A 24,944-nucleotide genomic window follows, 5' to 3' on the forward strand; every position below is an offset into this window, starting at 1 on the left:
GGGATGCTGGCATGGCAGCTGAGGGCTCGGTCCGCAGCCGCCCTGGTTGGGGGCGGGCGAATCGGAGACCAGGGGGGCCTTGTAGGTGGCCGGCGATTAGATATGTGGGGTTAGATGCTCGGACACGCGGCCAATCGAGGTGTTTATTTTTTTTGTCTGGCTCCACGGTCCGAGACCGCCACGGGGTATGGCGCGGCCGCCGGAGGTCGCCGCCGTGCACATGCGCGGCTTCTGACCCGGAAGTGTGGGGGCCCTTACATGCAGCAAAAGCTACGAGATTGACTCCGGGTCCCTGCTAGCCCCCTGCAGGGCTACGAATTCGTTTAACTCTTTCCAAGGAATTTCGGGAATAAAGCTCCACTGTTTTTATGCCGTCGTGGGGACATAGCCGGGATTTTGGAGAATCTCGGCCTAAGTGTTGACGCCGGTGTCAACGGGCCTCTTGGCCCAGTGATTCAGTGGGCCCCAGGGGGCCAGAATGGCGCCAGAGTGCTCCACGCAGCACCGGCACTGATACGCGGCCCTGCACTGCTGGCGTGGGTCCGCGCACGTGCGTGTCGGCCGTTTCCGCTCCAGCACATGCACGTGGTGGCCGTTTCCGCGCTGGCGCATGTGCGTGGTGGTCATTTCCATGCCGATGCCACGCAACATGCCGTAGCGACACAGCGGGCCCACGCAATAGAAGGTAGGCCCCCCCAGATCACGCACGCCCGCTGATCGGTAGCCCCCAATCGCGGGCCTGGCCATCGTGGAGGCCCCATCCCCCCAGAGTGTGATCCCCCTGCCGCCCCCCCCCACCAGGACAGCCACCGCGACTGCAGTTCTGAGCTCCCGCCAGGTGATACCATACACGAACCACGTCGGTGGAACTCAGCGGGAACACGGCCAGTCATCCGTGGAGAATTGTGGCGGGGGCCTCTTTCAATAGCCCCAGAATTGCGCCATGTCGACCATGCACACACGACTGCCACCCATTCTCCAGTCACCGGAGAATCGTGTCCCGTCGTCGGAGCGGTGTGGCGAGAATTCTCCAACCTGCCGCGGGCTCGGAGAATTTCTCATTTTGGGAGAATCCAGCCTGATACACGATCAATTGAACAAAGACATGGGGCAAAATTCTCCCTAATCGGCGCGATGTCCGCCGACCGGCGCCACAAACGCGCAAATCAGTCCGGCATCGCACCGCCCCAAAGGGGCTGAATCCTCCGCATTTTGGGGTGCCGAGCCCTAACCTTGAGGGGCTAGGCTCGCACCGGACTGATTTCCGCCCCGCCAGCTGGCGGGAAAGGCCTTTGGTGCCCCGCCAGCTGGCGTGGAAATGACATTGCCAGGTGGCGCATGCGCGGGAGCGTTAACGGCCGCTCACGGCATCCCCGCGCATGCACAGTGGAGGGGATCTCTTCCGCCTCCACTATGGTGGAGACCATGGCGAAGGCGGAAGGAAAAGAGTGCCCCCACGGCACAGGCCCGCCCGCGGATCGGTGGGCCCCGATCGCGGGCCAGGCCACCGTGGGGGCACCCCCCGGGCCCAGATCACCCTGTGACCCCCCCAGGACCCAGGAGCCCGCCCGCGCCGCCTTGTCCCGCCGGTAAGAGAGGTGGTTTAATCCACGCCGGCAGGACAGGCATTCTAGCAGCGGGACTTCGGCCCATCGCGGGCTGGAGAATCGCGGGGGGGCCCGCCAACGGGCGCGCCGTGATTCCCGCCCCCGCCGAATCTCCGGCGACGGAGAATTCGGCAACCAGCGGGGGCGGGATTCACACCAGAATTGGATACAACTGAGGTTTTATTGCTCTAAGATGTGTGGCCTCCCACAACAACTCGTGAAATGGCTGCTGAATGGAGGACACGCATATTTATACTCTGCCTACTGGGCGGAGCCAGCAGGCAGGGACTACCGGAGAACCTGTAGTACAGGTCCTACCTTACATCACCTAATAAAGGTGTAACAGTGGTTTATCACATTCACCCCCTGTTAAAATTGAGTCTGGTGGGGGTGGTGGAGAACTATATACAGCAATGAATCTATATTTACAGTATTTGAGCAGAAAAAAAAATGTCTTTTGAAGTCTGGTGGACCAGTTAGAGGTTTAACCGGTCCGGTGCCTTGATGTTCCGCTGAGAGCGACGTAATGATGGCAGCGTTGTCGCTGCTGGCCCGATGTTCGGTGACTCCGGGAGCGTGCCAAAATCCTCTTCATCCTCGGGCTTGGGCAGGGGAAGGATGGATGGTCCTTGTGGGGTTAATGCTGGAAGCACCGGGGGAGGGGAGGGTGGTGCCGGGCCGGAGGGGTGTGTGTGTGTGGAACCTGCTGGTGCCAGGTCCCTGAGGGAGACAGTATCCTGGCGGCCGTCGGGGTATGCCACGTAGGCACACTGGGGGTTTGCATGGAGCAATTGCACCCTCTCCACCAACGGTTCCGCCTTGTGACAGGGGATCCTCATTCATGAGCGATGAGCTGCATCAGTTCCTGCTCAGCAGGGTTATCGCCTCCAGCAGGACTGGTCCTGGAGGTGCGAGCCAAGTCGGGAGCGACACCCCGGATGTGGACTTCCTGGGGAAGGCAAAAAGACGTTCATGGGGTGTGTTGTTGGTGGCGGTGCACAGCAGTGACCGAATGGAGTGGAGTGCATCAGGGAGGACCTCCTCCAGCGAGAGGCTGGGAGGTTCCTGGACCATTGGGCCAGTTGGACGGCCCTCCATACCTTCCCGTTCTCCCTCTCTACCTGCCCGTTTCCCCGGGGCTTGTAGCTTGTCGTTCTGCTGGAGGCGATACCCCTGCTGAGCAGGAACTGACGTAGCTCATCATTCATGAATGAGGATCCACTGTCACTGTGGATGTAGGCGGGGAAACCGAACAGAGCGAAGATAGTGTTTAGGGCTTTGACGACGGTGGCAGACGTCATTTCTGGGCAAGGGATGGTGAAGGGGAATCTGGAGTCCTCATCGACCACACTGAGAATATACATGTTTCGGTCGGTGGAGGAGAGGGGCCCTTTGAAATCCATGCTGAGTCATTCAAAGGGGCGGGAAGCCTTCACCAGGCGCACACGGTCCGGCCGGTAGAAGTGCGGCTTGCACTCCGCACAGACCTGGCTGTCCCTGGTGACTGTCCTTACTTCCTCGACGGATTAGGGCAGATTGCGATCCTTGACAAAATGGTACAACCATGTGACTACCGGGTGATAAAGGCTGTCATGCAGGGCCCGGAGTCGGTCTACTTGTGCGCTGGCACGTGTACCTCGGGATAGGGTGTCTGGGGGCTCGTTGAGCTTCCCGGGGCGATACAAAATCTCGTAATTGTAGGTGGAGAGTTCGATCCTCCACCTCAAGATTTTATCATTCTTGATCTTGCCCCGCTGTGTGTTATTGAACATGACGGCTACCGACCGTTGGTCAGTGAGGAGGGTGAATCTCCTGCTGGCCGGGTAATGCCTCCAATGCCGCACAGCCTCAACAATAGCTTGGGCCTCTTTTTCAACGGATGAGTGCCAAATTTTTGAAGCATGAAGTGTGCGGGAGAAGAATGCCACGGGCCTGCCTGCCTGATTGAGGGTGGCGGCTAGGGAGACGTCCAATGCGTCGCTCTCTACTTGAAAGGGCAGTGTCTCGTCTACTGCGTGCATCCTGGCCTTGGCGATATCGGCTCTGATACGGGCGAAGGTCTGTTGTGCCTCGGCCGCCAGGGGAAAATGTGTGGACTGGATGAGAGGGCGGGCCTTGTCCGCATAGTTTGGGACCCACTGGGCGTAGTACGAGAAGACCCCAGGCAGCGTTTGAGGGCCTTGGGGCAGTGGGGAAGAGGGAGCTCCATGAGAGGGTGCATGCGGTCGGGATCAGGCCCCAGAACTCCGTTCTGGACCACGTAGCCAAGTATGGCTAAGTGGGTCATGCTAAACACGCACTTCTCCTTGTTGTAGGTGAGGTTGAGGAGAGTGGCGGTGTGGACAAATTTGGCAAGATTGGCATCGTGGGCCTGCTGGTCATGGCCGCAGATGGTGACGTTGTCTAGGTACGGGAAGGTGCCTGCAAACCGTACTGGTCGACCATTCGGTCCATCTCCCTTTGGAAGACCAAGACCCCGTTAGTGACACCGAAGGGAACCCTAAGGAAGTGATAGACACGAGCGTCCGCCTCGAAAGCAGTGTATGGACGGTCCGATTTATGAATGGGGAGCTGGTGGTAGGCGGATTTGAGGTCTACCATTGAGAAGACCCGGTACTGTGCAATCTGACTGACCATATCAGATATGTGTGGGAGGGGGTACGCGTCGAGCTGCGTGTACCGATTGATGGTCTGGCTGTAGTCCACGACCATTCTGTGTTTCTCCCCAGTTTTAACGACTACCACTTGGGCTCTCCAGAGGCTGTTGCTGGTCTCAATGATGCCTTCCCGAAGCAGCCACTGGACCTCGGATCTGATGAAAGTCCTGTCCTGGGTGCTGTACCGTCTGCTCCTGGTGGCGACGGGTTTGCAATCCGTGGTTAGATTTGCGAAGAGAGCAGGCGGATCGATCTTTAGGGTCGCGAGGCCGCACACAGTGAGGGGCGGTAGGGGCCCGCCTAATTTGAGGGTTAGGCTCTGGAGATTGCACTGGAAGTCCAGGCCTAGCAGTAGAGCAGCGCAGAGGTTAGGGAGGACGTAGAGGCGGAAGCCGCTGAGCTCTGCACCTTGCACCGTGCGTGTGGCCGTACAGTACCCCTCGGATCGCGCCGGAATGGGATCCGGAGGCAGGGAGATTCTTTGGTTGGCGGTGTGTACCGTGAGGGAGCAGCGCCTCACCGTATCCGGCTGTATGAAGCTTTCGGTGCTCCCGGAGATCAGCAGGCAAGAGGTCACATGTCCATTGATTTTCGCGCTGGTCGATGCGGTGGCCAGGTTGTGCGGTCGAGACTGGTCGGTCGTCGCTGGCGTCGGATGATGGGGAGCCTGGGGGGCCCGGGTCCTGGAATGCTTTCAGTGTCCATTCCCCGTGGGGGAGACAAGATGGCGGCGCCTGAAGATCCTGCGGGGGACAAAATCGCGGCATCCATGGGCCGCACGTTGTGGGGGTTGGACAAGATGACGGCACCCATGGGCCGCACGTGGACTGAGGGGGAGAAGATGGCGGCGCCCACTGGCCACGCGTGGCCTAGGGAGATGAAGATGGCAGTACCCATTGTGCGTAGGCTAGGGGGATGGGGGCGATAGCGGCGACTGCGCGGGCCTGGCACACCGCGGCGAAGTACCCCTTTTAGCCGCAAGCCTTGCAAAGGGCAGCGCGGGCCGGGCAGCGTTGGCGAGGGTGTTTCTGGTTGCCGCAGAAGTAACATCAGGGACACCCAGGGTGCGCGGTCTGGCGCGTGGCGCAGGCGTTCTGGCTGGGTAAGGTCCCCGCTGGGGCGGCCGTCTGTGGGGTCCACGATGTGTAGGAGGGGTGGGCCGTGTGGCTGAGGTGTAGGCCTGGCTGTTGCACGAGGCGACCGTCATAGAGAGTGCGAGCTTCTTTGTTTCAGCTAGGTCGAGCCTTCTAACAGTCATTGGCGTACGAGGTCCGACCCAATCCCCGTAACGAACGCGTCCCGCATAAGGAGGTTCGAATGTTCAGTGGCCGTAACGGCCTGACAGTCACAGTCCCGGACGAGTGGGATTAGGGCCTGCCAGAAGTCTTCTATGGATTCACCAGAGAGTTGAGAGCGAGTGGCGAGTACGTGCCTGGCGAAGAGCGTGTTCGTCTTCTGTGCTTAGTTTTCTTTGAGAAGCGCCATGCCGTCGGCGTAGTTCGGGGCGTCCTGGATCAGCGGAAACACGTTGGAGCTCAACCTTGAGTACAGTATCTGTATCCTCTGAGCCTCCGGAACAGGGGTGGTCGCTGAGTTGAAATACGCCTCGAAGCAAGCTAGCCAGTGATTAAAGTCCTTTTTGGCGTCGCTTGATTACGGATCCAGCTGCAGGCGATCTGGCTTGATACGGAGTTCCATCTTTTAGAAAATCTTAGAGCAATAAATTGATGCACGATCAATTGAACAAAGACTAGAGTTGGATACAACTGAGGCTTGATTGCTCTAAGATGTGTGGCCTCCCACAGCAGCTGGCGAAATGGCTGCTGAATGGAGGACACGCATATTTATACTCCGCCTACTGGGCGGAGCCAGCAGGCAGGGACTGCCGGCGAACCTGTAATACAGATCCTATCTTACATCACCTAATACAGGTGTAACAGTGGTTTACCACACACCCATTGTGTTTAAACTTAAGAAAGCAAGTCATGGGATTGGAGTGTAATGTGGGTGATATAATTAATGGGAGGAGCTAGGTCTGGGGCAGTCAGTTTTGTGTTCGTTCCTTTGGAAGCTGTTAGCTGTAAAGTAGCTTCTGCAAAAGGCTGTCAGGTTAAGTAGTAGTCTGATACCGACAAGAATCTGCAGGCTGTTATCTGAAAGGATCTCCCTCTCTTCGAGCAGTCTTTTAAAATAGCTCTTTATCCAAAGGTGGGGATGTAAACCTGTGTTTGCTAACTCTTAAAGTAGTTTTGACCTGTGATGGACTTTGCTTGATTGTAGAGAAGGTATCAGTTAGAAGTTAAAGTGTTTCCATTTATTGTTAAGCATTGTTTAACTGGTAATTATAAGCCATATATCTGTGATGTTAAGGTAGTATAATAAAGTCTATTTCAATATACCATGGGTGCGATCTTCCCAAAAGGGTTTACCCACAGCGGAAGCAGCCCACCGTTGGCGACCGGCGGGATCTTCCAGTCCCACCGAACTCAATGGCAATTCTCATGGCTCACATGTCCCACCAGGGAACCCATGGCAGTAGCCGTCTTCGGCATGGCACGAAGATCCAGCCGGTGGGAGGGCTGTAAATCCCACCCTGCCTGTTTGATCCCACTGTGGATTTCCTTGGGTTCCAATGTTTCCCCGTCATAGCTTACCTCGCCCGTCATGTGGTCATGGAAAGAAAACAAAATCACATTGAGAAGCTTTGGTGGGCAGTCAACTTTCCCCAGCAGCTTAAATGGACCACCTCTACTCACATGGTAGAATGCTTTCGTGACATTGATGAAGGAATGGTCTCCTTTATTCATGGCATTTCTCTTGCTGGACTGAGAAGCTCATGTGAAGTGTAGATCTTCTAGTTCTGAAATCACACTGGGATTTTGGACAGATGCCTTCAGCCACGATCCAAAGTCTGACAAGGGTAAATACTTTGTCCATGATGTCCAGGAAAGAGATACCAGGATAGCTGTTACAATCATTGTGGTCACCCTTGTGCTTGTACAGGGTCACAATCTTTGCATCACAAATATCCTGGGGCACTATCTTCTCCCTCAAGCAGAGTCAAAGAGGTTTGTGCAGATGATGCAGGAGAACTGGTTTTCAGTGCTTGATGAGTTCAGGCAAAAGGATCTGCACCTGAAACTTTGTCTATGGCAAGTGAGTCAACAGCTTTGCTAAGCTCCTCCACTGTGGGTTGAATATCCAGCTCTCCTGTAACAATCAGGCTTTCTATAATGTCTAGGGATTCGTTGGGGACCAGGGGCGAGATTCTCCGACCCCCCCGCCGGGTCAGAGAATCGCCGGGGGCTGGCGTGAATCCCGCCCCCGCCGGTTGCCGAATTCTCCGGCACCGGAGATTCGGCGGAGGCGGGAATTGCGCCGCGGCGGTTAGCGCCCCCCACCCGCGATTCTCCGGCCCGGATGGGCCGAATTCCCGCTGCTAGAATGCCTGTCCTGCCAGCGTGGATTAAACCACCTACCTTACCGGTGGGACAAGGTGGCGTGGGCGGGCTCCGGGGTCCTGGGGGCGGGGCGTGGGCTATCTGGCCCCGTGGGGTGCCCCCACTGTGGCCTGGCCCGCGATCGTGGCCCACCGATCCGCGGGCGAGCCTGTGCCGTGGGGGCACTCGTTCCCTTCCGCCTTCGCCACGGTCTCCACCATAGCGGAGGCAGAAGAGACTCCCTCCACACGCATGCGCGGGGATGCCGTGAGCGGCCGCTAATGCTCCCGCGCATGCGCCGCCCGGCAATGTCATTTCCGCGCCAGCTGGCGGGGCGGAAATCAGTCCGGCGCGGGCCGAGCCCCTCAAGGTTACGGCTCGGCCCCCCAAGATGCGGAGGATTCCGCACGTTTGTGGCGGCGTGATGCCCGACTGATATGCGCCGTTTTGGGCGCCGGTCGGCGGACATCGCGCCGATACCGGAGAATTTCACCCCATGTTCGCCCTAGAACTCAAGGTAGTGTTCCCGCTTCTCTCAAACTGCTTATTCCAGTCGGTGATAACCTCCCTGCCTTTGTTTTCATTGGTGCCGTATTCTTTGCCTTTTGACCCCTTCGTACATGCTTCTGATATTCCCTATGTTGAGTATTCTGCAGGAATTGTAATCACTTATCAATTTGTTGGACTTTACTTCAAGCAACTCTGAATACATTTAGAGTTTTCTTGCTGAGATCTCTCATAATTAATAAGAGCAGACTGCTTGGCTTCAGTGGCAGGTTCCAACACAATGATGTTAACCATGAATGAGTCAGCATTTCCCGACTCTTGTTTCCCATATGTTAAGAGTGATATGTTGAGTATTTCACTTCAGCTCTATATGTGAGAATGCCAGCGAGTGCCAGTTCAATTGAATCCTGTGTGTAGACAGTACAACTGACATTGATATGAGAACGGCATATCTGCTTTGAATAAAAAAACCTGGAGCGCGCAACCTTCTGCTCTTGTTGATGTTGAGCTTGCAGGCAGGAGGGGCATGTAATTAAGTGGGATAATGGTGCGCTGGAATGCCACTGTTTTCTGCCACTTACAGAACTGAGGCTGGGTCGGAATGCACATGGTCAACCCACACTGCTGCCAATTGAGGCATTTAAGTAGCCAATTAATAACCACTTAAGGGCCTCATCCACTGTTCGTATTAACCCCGTGACGGAGAAGCCTTTCACCATTTGGCTTGCATGGCAGCCAAAACCATGCGACCACCTAGTCACTTCCAGGGGAGGGGTCACTCGATCAAAGGCACTCAGGGCCTGATCGAGGTACTAAACATTGGGCCCACTGAGAGCGCCCCTCCCCTCCCTTGCTGCCAACAGCCCTCTAACCCCAACCCATATAAACCCTGCCTCCACTGCCCCTCAAGATCCATCCGACATCTTCTTGCGGGCGGCCGCGGAGAAGACGGCAACCCGCGCATGCACGATTTGGCGCCAGTCAACCTGCGCATGCGCAGATGACGTCATTTACGTGGCGCCGGCCGCGTCATTTACGCGGCGCCGCATTTACGCGGCGGCAAGGCCCGGCACGCGTAAATGACGCAGCACCGCTCCTAGCCCCTCGGGGATGGGAAAATAGGGGGCTGGGAGCGGCCTTCGACGCCGGAGTGAAACACTCCGGTTTTCACTCCGGCGCCAGGACTTAGTCTCCCGATGGCAGATGAAGTAAACAGTTACAGAGCAGAACAGGATGGGAGGTGGTCAGAGAACAATTTATAATGGAAGAAAGCAGGTTTACCAGCCAAAGATGTGCAAAATACACGGCATTGGGCAATAGAGCAAGAGCAGCAACTAACAGAAGTACAAACATGGAGCAGGGAGTCAGCCAACCTTTGTTTATAAGAATGTTCACAACCGTGAATAAGATTCAGAATTTTTACTGCATTCTTTTTGTCGGACATTTCGCTTTTTTCAAATGCACAAGTGTGATTATGTCAACACTCGTTTCACGATTTTTGGAAGCATGTTATTCAAATGTTTATGATCCACAGGAATTTTAAACAAAATTTTTAAATGCGATCTACCCTCCTCATTGTGGCACATGGTTTCAGTGCACATTCGGAAAGCTGGGCACCCTGGGCCTAAGAGGAATATATTCAGTTCAAAGTACTTCTTTTTATTGAGGAAAATAATGGGTTCACCATAAATTTCTTTGACAGTTTGGTTAAAAAGCTTCAGTTTTATTGGCCACATGAAATCATTCAGTGGGTCTCACTTCCTGTTAGAATGCTGCAGTGCACAGCACATTGGAGAAGGTTCATTGCAACCAGGTTGAGGGGGTGGGGGAGATTGCAGGAGCAGGGGCTACTTCAAACCAGTCATCAGACCCTGGGAAACTAAGCTACAGGCCAGCAATGCAAATGTTGAGAAAAAGGTTAACCACTTTAGCTAGACTTTTGTACTGCAAGCAGATCAACATCTGGAGCTAGATTTAAACTTTCATCTTCCAATAATGAACCTGTCAGTCCCTTTTGAAATACACCAGGACCAGCATTTGCATTATCCTCGTCAGCTTTCCCTTTTTACAACAGCCAGGAGAAAATTATAGCCTGGGGATTTTGTCCAAAAGGGTCACACAAGAGAGGGGAGAAAATTCAGACAGGGGAAAAGCCACATATTTTGTAAACTAATGTATAGTTTTTGGAATTGTAAACATATGTGTTGAAGAGAAAGTGAAAATGTAACAGGAACAATCCAGGCTAGGTTAAACCAGGGACAGACCAAGATTTTTAAAAATGTGTTTTTTCTCGAGCCAGGTACAGCAAAACAAGTGAAGTGGCACCAATAATTATGCGGTAGCACTCATTAAAACAATTTGTGCTTTTGGTAATTCAATTGAAATGACCGAAATCGATGATGGTAAAGGAACAAAACTATTTGTTTGCTGCTGTTATCTCGGAAAGAAGGGGAAGTTAGAAAGACAATTAGTACGGGTGAGCGAAGCCAATAAAAAGGGAAAAATGCCAATGATGGGGATCTCTATCACCCTGATAGTTACTTGATAGTAAAGAAAAAAATGATCAGTGCATAAAGCTGGTAATTACTATTACCAGCAATAACATGACTGCTTACTGCATTTATAAATTATCCCTTTCATGGAGAAGTTAACCCGTTTGTTTTAAACAGGTCAACTCCGTGGAGAAAGGAATGTAATACAAATGTACTAAAGCTTTAACCATTAATATTATGAATATTAATATACTAAAATATAATACTTTCTAGAAGTGGTGTCAGATTCCTTCTTTACCCAGTGCGTTGACTGCTCAGTAAAGGTAGCCACTTTCTGCGCCTTGGGGCCAAAAATCCACAGCCCTGTAACTCTGGTGGGAGTGCACCGAATTTAAGTTCTGCAGAACTTAAAAGAGGCAAAGATTCCAACTGCCCTTATAAGAGTAGTGACCAGGGCTGGGTGTTTCCATAAGGCTCCAGTGTATTGTTAGAGGCTGCATTTAAAGTATAGCTGGGAGTTTTAGAGCAGTAAGCAGAGTATGCTTTCAGATGTGAGTTTCATCTGAGGGAATGGACCTCCAAAGAAAAATCAAAATTTATTTCTGAAAATAATTTAACTGCAGTCCCTTTACAAAGCGAACTATTGGAGAAACGTCAAAGTTCTTTCAATGCAGTAGTGAGGTGCAAAAAAGTGTCTTCAGAACCAGTGAACCACAATGAGTTCTGAAGAAGTCATATTGGACTTGAAACGGCCGAGTGCGATCTAATGGCCTCGTCATGCCCCACTTGGGATGCAACGAGGCGGTAAATCTCGTGAGAGGTCTCGTGTGAATTTTACAATGTTCGTTACGCCTCGCATGATCTCGTGAGGCATCGTAATCTGGGTCCCGCTAATTGAGGGCGGGATCCAGATGTGCATATTCAAGTTGTAGTTAGTCTCACTTAAATATGACTGCGCCGGAGTTGCCCAAGGCACGGGATCTAATGGCCTTGCCTCGAAGATCTCGAGTGGGTGCTGTTTAGCACTGGCTTCCAGAACTGTGTACCAGCACTTGGGGGGAAGGGGGAGGGGAGGAGGAGGGGGTGGGGGAGGGGAGGGGGGGTGGGGGGAGTGTTCCAGGCAATTGGAAGACCTTGGGTGGTCACACCCTTGATAGGGTGGTACTGTGGCACCCCTGATGCCACCCAGGCACCATGGCACTGCCAGACTGACACCCTGGCAGTGCCACTTGGGTGCCACCATGGCAAAAGCAAGGATGCCCAGATGGCATTGTCAAGCTGCCTGGGGGCACTGCCAGTATGTCAAGCTGGTGGTACCAAGGCATCTTGCCATGTCAGGGATCGGGCCCAAGGGAGCCCTGCACTTGTGATGTGGGGTGCTCAATGACCCCCTAATTGGTAAATTGGGGCATTGGAAGGATCCATAGGCCACAGTGGGGATTCAGAGATTGGTGGCGCACCGATCTCTTCCTGCACTGGTGAGCTGGGCTCGTTAGTGCAGGAAATGAGCCTGAGTGCAGCCTCGGCCAATGCCCAAAAATGAAACAGAGTCCCGTTTAATAGCGGGGTCGTTCTTGGCACTGCAAGGTCTGGGAAGCACCTGGCTAAATGCACCCAAAACAGGATTCTGTTCATTACCGTTAATTCACTCGGTTTCTCCCTCAGCACATACCATCAGACCTGCTGGATTTTCCATCATTTAAGATTTCCAACATCCGTTGCTAGTTTGTAGATGCAGGTGGGTTCCCTAATGCAGATGGGTGACATGGTAGCATAGTGGTTAGCACTGTCACTTCACAATGCCAGGGACTCTGGTTCGATTCCGGGCTTGGGGTCACTGTCTGTGCGGAGTCTTCACATTCTTCCCGTGTCTGCGTGGGTTTCCTCAGAGTGCTGCGGTTTCCTCTCACAAGTCCCGAAAGACGTGCTTGTTAGGTTAATTGGACGTTCTGAATTCTCCCTCAGTGTACCCAAACAGGCGCCGTAATGTGGTGACTAGGGTATTGTCACTTACATTGCAGTGTTAATGTAAGCCTACGTGTGACACTAATAAAGATTATTATTATTAAATGAACCCTTGGTGGCGTGGATGTCCACCATGGCATTCAAATTTAGGGAGCCCCTTGACTCTGTGAGCTTTGATGGGGTCTTCAGGACCTCTTGAATGCACGTGACAAGATAGAAGGAAAAGGGAACAAAGGCATTTAGGCAAGGGTCCATCTATGAATTAGCTTGTTTTAAAAAATACTTTTTTGGCCACTAAAACCCATTAGAACTTTGGACTATTCGCGATAAAATTTAGCTCCAGTGGCATTCACTAGTAAAATATTTTCAGACTGTACAGGCAATCTTAGAAGGAATTAGTGAATTATGCTGCATGGCCTTATTTAGTTCCCAACAACAGCTGCAAAGACTTACCTCAGTAACTCAATTAGTCATTTATAAATATATGATCAAAGTTAAAGGAAAATTGCACAGAGCAGAGAGAGGTAGAGAATGGCCTTCACCTCTGGACTCTTGGATGAAATTCTTCTCTTTGTATCAGCTGCAAGAGTCTGAAGTGAAATAGGTTTATACAGACCCAATATTATACCAGGGATTCAGCATAAAACTGACAACCAATTAGCAATCTAACTGTGGGATCCTATGATGGATGTTCAAGGAAAGGTTCCTGTCCTCGCAAGAGCAACATTTTAAATGATGAATGCGAAATAATTGTTCTCAGGCTGGGGATTTCAGTATTCTGCAAGTACAGGGGCGAAATTCTCCTACCCGCCCCGCCACATTTCTGCGCCGACCGGCCGGCGGGTGTCTCCGTAACACCGGCCGGTCAATGGGGTTTCCCATTGTGGGGCACCCCCACGCCGTCGGGAAACCCCCGAGCGCCGGCAGAACGGAGACTCCCGCCGGCGGAGAATGACGCCCCAGATTACCAATTTTATAAAAAGTGCCACAGGGATAAAGCAGATTTAATGTGTTTTTAAAAAAACATTATTGACCAAGTGTTTGGATTGCAAGTGTCAACTTATCGTATCACTAAATAAATGATTGTTTACTGCTGTTAATGGGTTTCTACTTGGGCACCATTCTGTGCTATCAGTACTTTGACTACTAATGGCCACCACACAAAATATCTTTCTCCTGTTCAATTTTTTGTGTGAGAATGTTTCCATAGATCATAAATGAATAAATAAAAAGGATAGCAATATACATTCGTCTTGGAGTAAGAATATATTCTGCCTACTTCCCTGGGGTCAAAAACTGTTAACACTTCTTTTTTAAACCTCTGGAACAGCATATTTAAAAATAAAATACTCTTTTCATCAACAAAAAATTCCAGTTACTAACAACACATTCCTGTACAAATATGGATAAAATTCCAAATTAAATTAGGAATTTGGCAGCACAGATTTTCTAAAAACAGCTGCTACAGAAAATGGTCACTTTAGAAATGAAGCCAATTCTTCTCAGGAGGTGCATAGCTTTGCAGCAATTAGATTAAATCACCAGGATATAAATAGTCCAAGACTGATCCTTCCTGGGCAATGGAATAACATTCTAATCCAAATGCTCTTACTCAGGAAACAGTTAACTTTATTTCCACTAACAAAAGCTCACCCTTTGAGTGCCGGCTTTTAATGATTCTTCTCCTGTCGTGCAGCATTTGGCACAGGACCTTCTGTAAGGCTCTGCATTGTAAAGTGACTGCGAGGGAGCTGCTGGAAACATTCATGTCTTAATTTATGGTGTTTTCTTAATAAACTGTTTTTGCTGGAATGTGCTTTTATCCTTTGTTCAGTGCAGAAACGGTGCTGCAGTTCTCAGCAGGTCAACAACGTGATATATGCAGCACACCACCTAACCAGTCTCTCAAACCCGATGTTAGAAGTAACTTTGCTTTGTGTTCTGATGAAACTCTACCTTCGATAAAGACCCAAACTGTTAAAAAAGATTTATTAATATGTGGAAAGCAAGTTAAGGCACATGTAATTCCTCACGGGTTCTGCACGTCTATCATGGATACTTTTTCAATGGAACGTTGCCATTCCTGCACATATGTGGTGCAGGATTGAGCAGCGCCCCACAGCTACATTCCACTGCTGTGACTGGTTTGCAGTGGCCGAATGCATTGATGACATTGGGGGTAACTATTCTTCTGATCACCATTCCTATCAAAATCATAAACAGATCCAAATTCATTCTTGGGTGAATCAACACTTCCTCTATTTTCACTGAGCTATTTTGCACAAAACTTACACTCTCTCCAGTTAGATTAATTATCTACTTTGACCAAGGGTGTATTCAGCTGAAACAGCCACCTACTGCTGTAACTGGAAGTCTATCTGAGCCCTGCCGAAAATGCTGGGTGACAAATGGGGATCAAACTGCAGACAGCAATCGCTGCTCACCCTGAGAGAGAGAGAAAAGTGTGTAATCGGGAGACAATTTTCCATTTTCCGCTCAGAACCTTCTAAATGGTGTGCACTGCTAACAATTATCTTCTGCTTTTATACAGCTTGAACTCAGCCAGATGGCTCTTTTACATCTGTCCGAGAGGAATGTATCCTTCCAAGCAGTCATTTTCTTTTACCAAGAATAACTAAACGTCTGAAAGAGGGAAATGAGCCCTCGATAGTCCAAGACATACTAGTTAGCAGGTCATGATGGATGGCTCTAGATATGTTAGTTGCCCAGATGACTTGATAACAAGGTTCCATCCAAACTCACCCCATTGGGACAGATCCTGGGCGGGATTCTCCGTTTTAGAGGCAGAGTGTTGACGCCGTCGTGAACGCCAGAGCGTTTTACGACGGCGTCATCTGGCCACTAGGAGCAGCGATCCCCCAACCCACAGGGGGCCAGAACGGCGCTGGAGTGGCGTGGTGGGATTTGCGCCCCACCCCCGGCGATTCTCTGACCCGGCGCGGGACCAGAGAATCCTGCCCCCTGTGTCTCACAACCTGAGCATTATCTATTTAATTCCCTGAGTGCCATTCTTCACAGAGGGATTTTCTCTATTCTGCCAACAGGGAATGGATGAGTGTCCCAAGTGGACAGCCTTTTGTGCTGGGATGTACCCAAGCACCACTGTAGACTTGTAGAGATTGCTGCACAGCACAATGAATGTCAGATTTATATTTGAGCCATTTTTCTAATGTCTTTCAATCGTCCATTTTGCTCCTGGGTTGATTCTGTTTTCCATATTTACATAGAATGGTAGACATTCCAATTCCTTTGACACTCACAAATAAGTTGTTCATGCCAAAAAAAATTTGCACGTATTCTTTATCTTTGGTTATCTGGGGCGAAATTCTCCCCCAACGGCGCGATGTCCGCCGACTGGCGCCCAAATCGGCGCTAATCAGACGGGCATCGCGCTGCCCCAAAGGTGCGGAATGCTCCGCATCTTTGGGGGCCGAGCCCCGACATTGAGGGGCTAGGCCGACGCCGGAGGGATTTCCGCCCCGCCAGCTGGCGGAAATGGCGTTTGTTGCCCCGCCAGCTGGCACGGAAATGCGGCGCATGCGCGGTAGCGTCAGCGGCCGCTGACAGTTTCCCGGCGCATGCGCGGGAGCGTCAGCGGCTGCTGACAGTTTCCCGCACATGCGCAGTGGGGAGAGTCACTTCCGCCTCCGCCATGGTGGAGAAGATGGCAGATAGATGGGTGTCAAAATCAGTAGATTGCCTGCCGTTTGAAAAGAAATAATAACAGGCAAATGAGCTTGTCAACATGACTGTGACCAAAACATTATGCTGCCCACACCATACAACAGTTGGTCTGGCCAAACGGGCATGGATTAGAAGACTGTTTTTTAAATTACTTTGTCAAAAAGACCGGAATGGGGGGGGGCATAGCATTTGGAAGGGGGTGCTTTGTGCACATCCAAGGCAGCCCCCTCAAGATGTTACCATCACTCCCTTTTGTTTCTCCTGATCTAGCCTCCAATTTCTGCCTCCAATCCCCCCTCGTAAAAGTCTCCTGATCCCTCTCTGCCCAAAAGCCCTGGATCCAGATGCATGGCTGTAATCATCCTGTGGCTTACTTGCAAGTATACTTCCTCTGTCCCCTATTAGCAACCAGACATCCTTTTGTGAATTAATACAGAGGAAGAGGGTGTGTTATGAACCTGCACTGTGAGCTCACATTGGAAATTTAGGAACACATTGCCCTAAAATTTTCTTTCCAGACATTTTACTGGTCAGAACATCATGGATATTCTGGATTTCTAGTATGGTGACGTTCCTCACAAGGTGGGCATACTCATAAAATTATTTCTAGGGTTTCTACATCTGACCCAATTTTGGACGCTACCAAAATATCAAATCAGCCAGATGGTTTTCATCATAAAGATGATTTTAACATTTCATATTTTTGAAACTGTTCAAGAATGAATATGGCCATTCTCAATTTTAAGACATCGGAGCCTGTTGTGACAACATCCTTTGAAGCAACCAGTTCTGAATCATAGGACTTAATGCTAATATCACTTTATATCAAAACACTCACTCCCAAAGCGCTGTTCCCTAAAAGTCAAAAAGGCTTCCACTCTGTCGAACAATATTTAGTCACACATAAGTTAAAAAAGTCTGTTCCCTATTTTCCATGTATTTGGTAATGAATTTGTAATTCTTCAGTTTGTAAGTTCAACTAATCCATTAGCTATTTTTTTACAGGGCAAGTCACAGTTGAAAATAGGAATTAGAGAAACAAATTCTTTAACCAAATCATTTTGAAGGTAATGCACGGAAAAATTATTCTCTACAATGTGCAATTAGTCAACTTTAATTAATGGTTCTATTCAATAGACCGGTTGAAACAGGTGGGAAAAATGCTTTCTAGGGAGGTCAAAAAGGGACAGGGTTGATTTGTTGAATAACTTGTCTTTGAATGGTACACATGAAAAAAGCTAATGGGGAAGATTTGCTTCTTCATGCATTGAGCAGGTTGGATTAACTAGGTGAAACACAAAGGAAATTGAGCAAACTTTGTTATTTGTGGATAATTCTCCCCACTCAATTTTGTTATTGGTAGATAATCCTCCCCGCCCGATTTTAACCCATGTATTGCACTCTGGCAGCCTAACATGCCCAAGAAGATTAACAGCAAAGTCTGCCCGATATGCATATACAACCAGTAATTCTGCACATGCTTTAAAATATTTACATGTGCTTCTTTCAGCGGATACTGAATAAAGGCAGACCGGTCAGAGGATTAATTCATAGTTGACACTTAATTATCTGATATCAGCCAGGAAAATATAAATGGTCTCCGTACTGCAGGGCTCGAAGGAGTGGGTATCAGCCAGGTCACTGTTCTCTATTATTAGTACTAAGCTCTGCTAGAAGCACATCTTAGTAGAAACTACAAGAAAACAGGATAAATTTCAATTGTACAGTGCTGCATAGTCAATTAACTTCCTGACAATTACATTAAAACAGGCAGCAAGATTTAAGCAGAATGTAGGTATCTACTGTAGGTGGAGTCAGAATCGTCAGAGGAAGCGTTCAAGGTGAGTTACGGGGGATTTTCCACTTCCGCTTGACATGTTTCTTGGCAGCGGGAGGTGGCCCACTGTCAATGGGATTTCTTTTTTTTCTTTCCAATTGAAGGGCAATTTAGCATGGCCAATCCATCTACCCTGCGCATCTTTGGGTTGTGGGGTGAGACCCAAGCAGACACAGGGAGAATGTGCAAACTCCATACGGACAGTGACCCGGGGCCGGGATTGAACCCGGGTTCTCGGCGCCATGAGGCAGCAGTGCCGAACACTGCACCACCGTACCGTCCGTCAATGGGATTTCTCATAGAATCCAACCGCACCCCCGCACCCCCCCCCCCAACCCGCCGCCACTGGGAAACTCACGGCAAGGGTTTGCGGTGGGTGGGACAGCTGGCAAGAACAGCCAGAGAATCACCCTCCCACCCAACCCCTCGTTTCCAGAGTTAGTACCAGTGTTCAAACTGCTTGCAGAAACAAATTAAGCTGCCTCTGTTGGTATGATTTTCATTCAATTTAAAGTCAGATGTCAACCATTGGAAACAATTTCAAAGTACACCACACAACTGGAACGGATTATCAGCATTTTTGGATAGATAAATGATCCTTTCTGGAATCAATTACCTTTCCAGGCCCACAGTGGAACTCACCCCAGCACTCAAGACTTGTTTAAGTCCCATATCTCCAGAGAAAATACAATGGGTGAAACTGCCAGCAAAGTGCCGAAGTTCCTCCAGTAATGCCTCGAAAAAGTTTCTGTCTGTGTGGGGAAAGCACATAACCTGACCGCTAGATTTTACAGGACACTGAAACTGATGAAATCAGGATCTACCCCAAATCGTCACATCTTCTCCCTTCTGCTGAACTGCCCCATTTCTGTTGTCCTGCCCATGTGTGCTGCAGATCTATATATATTTTTTGTTTTAAATGTACTTCGCTGAGGTATTCCTGTCCAGCTTTTCACCCAGTAACGTCAGCCTTTTAAAATCCACACTGTGATATTTTTGTGATCATTGAAAAGGTGGAATTGCAGATGATTGAAATCTGAGAAGTGTCTTGACATGCACGGAAACTACCATTTTCTCAAAGTTATGTATAAATCTGAAATGCTGGCTCCTTAAACTTAAAACTTTATCTTACTCATTCACATATTATTGTATTTTTATTCTCAGAGATGTAATTCAAATAACATTTTCTGTTTACAGTGTTAACTCCAAAGCATAACCGAATCAGGGGCGTCATTCTCCGAACCCCCGCCGGGTCGGAGAATGGCCGTTGGCCGCCGTGAATCCCGCCACCGCCCCCGCCGAAGTCTCCGGCACCGGAGATTGGGCGGGGGCGGGAATCAGGCCGCGCCGGTTGGCGGGACCCCCCACTCAATTCTTCGGCCCGAATGGGCCGAAGTCCCGCCCAGAAATTGCCTGTCCCGCCAGTGTAAATCAAACCTGGTATTTACCGGCGGGACCAGGCGGCGTGGGCGGGCTCCAGGGTCCTGGGGGGGGCGCGGGCGATCTGACCCCGGGGGGTGCCCCCACGGTGGACTGGCACGCGATCGGGGCCCACCGATCCGCGGGCGGGCCTGTGCTGTGGGGGCACTCTTTCCCTTCCGCCTCCGCCACGGCCTCCACCATGGTGGAGGCGGAAGAGACTCTCCCCACTGCGCATGCGCGGGAAACTGTCGGCGCCCGCTGACGCTCCCGCGCATGCGCCGGGAAACTGTCAGCGGCCGCTGACGCTCCCGCGCATGCGCCACATTTCCGCGCCAGCTGGCGGGGCAACAAACGCCATTTCCACCAGCTGGCGGGGCGGAAATCCCTCCGGCGTCGGCCTAGCCCCTCAATGTTGGGGCTCGGCCCCCAAAGATGCGGAGCATTCCGCACCTTTGGGCCGCCGCGATGCCCGTCTGATTGGCGCCGTTTGTGGCGCCAGTCGGCGGACATCGCGCCGTTGGTGGAGAATTTTGCCCCAGAAGTTTTTCCAATGAGCCTTACATGAACATGAGAAATAAGAGCTGGAGTACATCATAATAATACTAGAACCTACTCCACCTTTCAATAAGCTAATGATTGAACATTTACATCAACACCGCTTTCCCACCCTATTCCCATATCCCCTGACTCCCTTAGTGCCCAAAGGTCTTTCCATCACAATCATGAATATACTCATTGGATGAGCAACCACAGCCCTCTGGGGTAGACAATTCCAAAAGACTCACAACCTTCTTGAGTGAAGACATTTCTCTTCATCTCAAGTCTTATTTGGCTGACCCCCTTATCCTGAGACTCTGATGCCTAATTCAGTCTCTCTAACTGGGGAAACTCAGCATCTATCCCGTTAAGCTCTCCAAATATTTCATAGATTGCAAAGAGATTACCTCATTCTTCCAAACACCATAGAATTTAGGCCCATTTTGTTTACCTCTCCTCATCGGATCACCCTCTTATTCCCAAGAATCAATCTAGTGAACGTTTGTTGCACTTTTTCTTGTATTTTCTTCGTGCGTAGGGGAACCAAAATTGTACACAGTGCTCCAGGTGTGATCTCACCAAAGCCCTATATAGTTGCAGCAACTTACGCCCTTTCAATGTCTTCTAACGTGTCATTTGCCTTCTCCACTGTTTGCTGTACCTGATATTCTTTTTCTGTGATTGTGTACAAGCACCCGCAAATCGTTCTGAATACCAACATTTACTTGTCCCTCACCGTTTAAAAATATTCTGCTTTTGCATTCTTCCGAGCAAAGTGGATAATTTCACAGTCCATAATTTCACAGATAAATTTAGTCCATTTGTCATCTTCTTGCCCAATCATTTAACAAGCCTATAATAAAAGCAAAATACTGAGGATGCTGGAAATCTGAAATAAAAACAGAAAACGCTAGAAACATTCAGAAGGTCCGGCAGCATATGTGGAGAAAGAAAGAGAGTTAATGGGTGAAATTCTCCCCCAACGGCGCGATGTCCGCCGACTGGCGCCAAAAACGGCGCCAATCAGACGGGCGTCGCGCCGGCCCAAAGGTGCGGAATGCTCCGCATCTTTGGGGGCCGAGCCCCAACATTGAGGGGCTAGGCCGGCGCCGGAGGGATTTCCGCCCCGCCAGCTGGCGGAAATGGCGTTTGTTGCCCCGCCAGCTGGCGGAAACGGCGTTTGGTGCCCCGCCAACTGACGCGGAAATGCGGCGCATGCGCGGGAGCGTCAGCGGTCGCCGACAGTTTCCCGTGCATGCGTAGTGGGGAGAGTCTCTTCCGCCTCCGCCATGGTGGGGACCGTGGCGGAGGCGGAAGGGAAAGAATGCCCCCACAGCACAGGCCCGCCCGCGGATCGGTGGGCCCCGATCGCGGGCCAGGCCACCGTGGGGGCACCCCCCGGGGTCAGATCGCCCCGCGCCCTCCCCAGGACCCCGCCCACGCCGCCTGGTCCCGCCGGTAAATACCAGCTTTGATTTACACCGGCGGGACAGGCAATTTCTGGGCGGGACTTCGGCCCATACGGGCCGGAGAATTGAGCGGGGGGTCCCGCCAACCGGCGTGGCCCGATTCCCGCCCCCGCCCAATCTCCGGTACCGGAGACTTCAGCGGGGGTGGGATTCACGGCAGCCAACGGCCATTCTCCGACCCGGCGGGGGGTCGGAGAATGACGCCCAATATTTTGAGTCCAATATGACTTCTTTGGTGCTTGACAACTAACATTTACGGGCAAGGTTCTCTGGCCTCCCCATGGCGTGTTTCTCAGCAGTGGGATGCGGCCCGTCATCGACCAGTGGCGGGATCGTCTGGCCGGCCGTTATCAATAGGAGTTCCCATCAGGTGCAACAGGAGCACTAGCAATAGCATTAGCGTGAACACCCAGAAGATCTTGGGCGGGGTTCTCCCCTACCCGGCGGGGCGGGGGTCCCGGCGGGATGGAGTGGCGTGAACCACTCTGGCGTCGGGCCGCCCCAAAGGTGCATTTTCTCCTCACCTATAGGGGCCAAGCCCTCACCTTTAGGGGCTAGACCCGCGCTGGAGTGGTTGCCGTCCCGCCGGCTGGCGTGGAAGGCCTTTGGTGCCACGGCAGCAGGGGCCGAAGGGACTCCGCCGGCCGGCGGAAGTCCGCGCATGCGTGGGAGCGTCAGCGGCTGCTGACGTCAACCCCGCGCATGCGCAGGGGGAATCACCTACGCGTCAGCCATCGCGGAGACCTACACGGCCGACGCATAGTAAAAGAGTGCCCCCACGGCACAGGCCCGCCCGCTGATCGGTGGGCCCCGATCGTGGGCCAGGCCACCATGGGGGCAACCCCCGGGGCCAGATCGCCCCGTGCCCCCCCCAGGACCCCGGAGCCCACTCGCACAGCATGGTCACGCCGGTAAGGGAAGTGGTTTAATTCACGCCGGCGGGACCGGCATTACAGCAGCGGGACTTTGGCCCATCACGGGCCAGAGAATCGCCGGGGGGGGGGGGGGTCGCCGACTGGCACGGTGGGATTCCTGCCCCCGCCGAATCTCCGGTGCCGGAGAATTCGGCGGCCGGCGGGGGCGGGATTCACGCCCCCCCCCCCCCCCCCCCCCCCCCCCAGCGTTTCTCCGACCCGGCAGGGGGTCAGAGAATCCCGCCACTTGTCCTGTATCTCTTTGCAACGTCTTTGCATCCTCCTCCCAGACAACTTTCCCATTGAGCTTTGTATCATGTACATTAAATTATGCAGCACCTTTGTTGGCAATCAAAGTCCCAAGGATCAATCAGTTGAACTACGAACATTGATGGAAATGTCAATACTACACATAACGTAATGCTACCAATTACAATATTCTACGCTGTTGATATGTGACAGGATGAAGTTGTAAAGGAGATCAAGCAATTGTACATTTGTTAATTGGATCGAATTCTGAATTGTATTGGGTGGGGGGGGGGGGGGGGGGGGGGGGTGCTGCTGGACTCCCAAAGCGCACATTTGTCTAACTTGAAGCCAATGCAACATTCCTGTGTGAGCTTTTTCGTGCTGCTAAAGACTTCAATTATGGCCCAAACTCTCCCTATGGCTTTACTGTATTCTTGATATTGTAAAACATCATGATCAGCAGAATGTCAATGAACTCTAATGCCTGTTACAGAATTTGAAGTACACCTTGGATGAAAGTCTAAAATTGTTTGTACTATTTCTCTGTTTTCCCGATTTAACCTCCTTTACATTAACTGCAATCTGGTGTACCAATCAATAATGTTCCATTACTCACCAACAGGTTTAGAAAGTAAATTGAAAAAGGTTTTACTTCACTAGATAGAAGGCACCATCCAGTTGCCGATTTTAGAACTGATGGACTTCATTTTGTATAAGCCTCATGGAATGATGTAGCAAAACTGTCAGAACTCTATTTAAACACGCAGTTGTTAAATCCCTAATTACTGAAGAGCATTGTGATAAATCAAAATTCTGGATCAAGTGGTTGCAAAATTTCTGTTACATGATTCCAACGTTAATGTTTGTTTTAAAAGTACCAGTAGTAAGAGAGCAGGAAAGCCATTACAAAATGATTACAGGTTGGTCTCCATGCCACCATTAGTCTAATGGGAGCTCAAATATAATTCTCTAAATACTCTGGGGTAGAAATTCAACTTCATTGCACACAGTTTACAGATGTGAAGTGGGCAATTTTGGGGGAAAAATGTCCTGCATCCAAAAGGTGGTTGGAAAATGCCCAGCCTGAAATTGGATCAACGCATTTAAAACTGATAATAGGTCCCTTTTATATATAAAAAAGAAACCGAACATCAGTGTTAGGTCCTGCAGCAGAAATTGGGTTGCAATTAATGAGCAGGGTAGGCTGCCTCGAGGAAGGTATGTTTCCTCTAAGTAGCAGTCACCAACCAAAGATTTTTTTAAAGAAAAAAAATCCTATAACAGGAATGCTCTTCACGGCTCCACAGTGCTCCGCAGCACTCTTGACAGTTTGCCGTGCCATGATTAGTCCCTCTCTGGTGACATGCCCTCTTTTTCCAATACTAACCTGGTGCTGCTGGTAAGTTTGGTAGTCTGAAGTTATTTTTACAAAATGTAGAACTGTCTGTGGAGGTGTAACAGGTTCCAGCTGCTTACCAACATTACTCAGATGAGGCCCAAGTCCATTGTTAAGCCAACCTCAGGTGTCTCAGTTTGGGTGTGTGCTAATTCTGGATCCAAAAATGGACTCCAAAGAAACTCTACCTCATATGGGTTTGAAAGTACACTGGCAGTGGACCAGAAAGGTTTGTCACATATTGACCTACCCCCTACTGCTTACCAGACTGAACAAATCAATAGGTAAAATAAACAGAAAGTGTCAGAAAGCATGGTTATAAATAATTCACTCAACCACAACAATAGTAGGGCAGTATCATGAGGGTATAATTGTTTAGTATTATCATTTTGTCAAACATCTGCGCTTGCCACACAGTGCGTTGCAAATTATTCCATTTGCCCTCCTTGGAAAAACTTTTTGTCAGAATGTCATTGAATGGCATTGTATATTATTTGTTGATCCCTAAGTTTGTGCTTGATTTCAAATTTTCTCATTAAGAACAATGCAGAATTTCTGCAATGAATGTGACAGAACGCAAAGACAATCATTAATGAGGTGCCTGCAGCACCAATACCTTATTCCAAATAACATTTTCAAAGCACAAAAAACACAAATCTATGGCATTAATGTCAAGCTGTTACCTTATACAATCTCATATATCTGGATCTGTAGCAATTTGATATGTTTGCTGTACACTCCTTATTT

The 24,944-nt window shown here is 50.5% G+C and overlaps 1 protein-coding gene across 7 annotated transcripts in view; it reads right to left on the minus strand.

Moving 5' to 3' along the window:
* rcan2 (regulator of calcineurin 2) overlaps positions 1-24,944 on the minus strand; it is a 644,130-nt gene that overhangs the window by 245,273 nt on the left and 373,913 nt on the right. The window contains exon 1 of one of the 7 annotated variants that reach the window (XM_072499097.1): positions 14,322-14,447. The exons of the other annotated variants lie outside the window; for them this stretch is intronic. Within the exon in view, the coding sequence (XP_072355198.1) occupies positions 14,322-14,432 (111 nt within the window). The 5' untranslated portion in view covers positions 14,433-14,447. Of the gene's footprint in view, positions 1-14,321; positions 14,448-24,944 lie in introns of those variants that run through there. 7 annotated transcript variants of the gene reach the window in all.

The sequence above is a fragment of the Scyliorhinus torazame genome, chromosome 4 (genome assembly GCF_047496885.1).
Source record: "Scyliorhinus torazame isolate Kashiwa2021f chromosome 4, sScyTor2.1, whole genome shotgun sequence".
Lineage (NCBI taxonomy): Eukaryota > Metazoa > Chordata > Chondrichthyes > Carcharhiniformes > Scyliorhinidae > Scyliorhinus > Scyliorhinus torazame.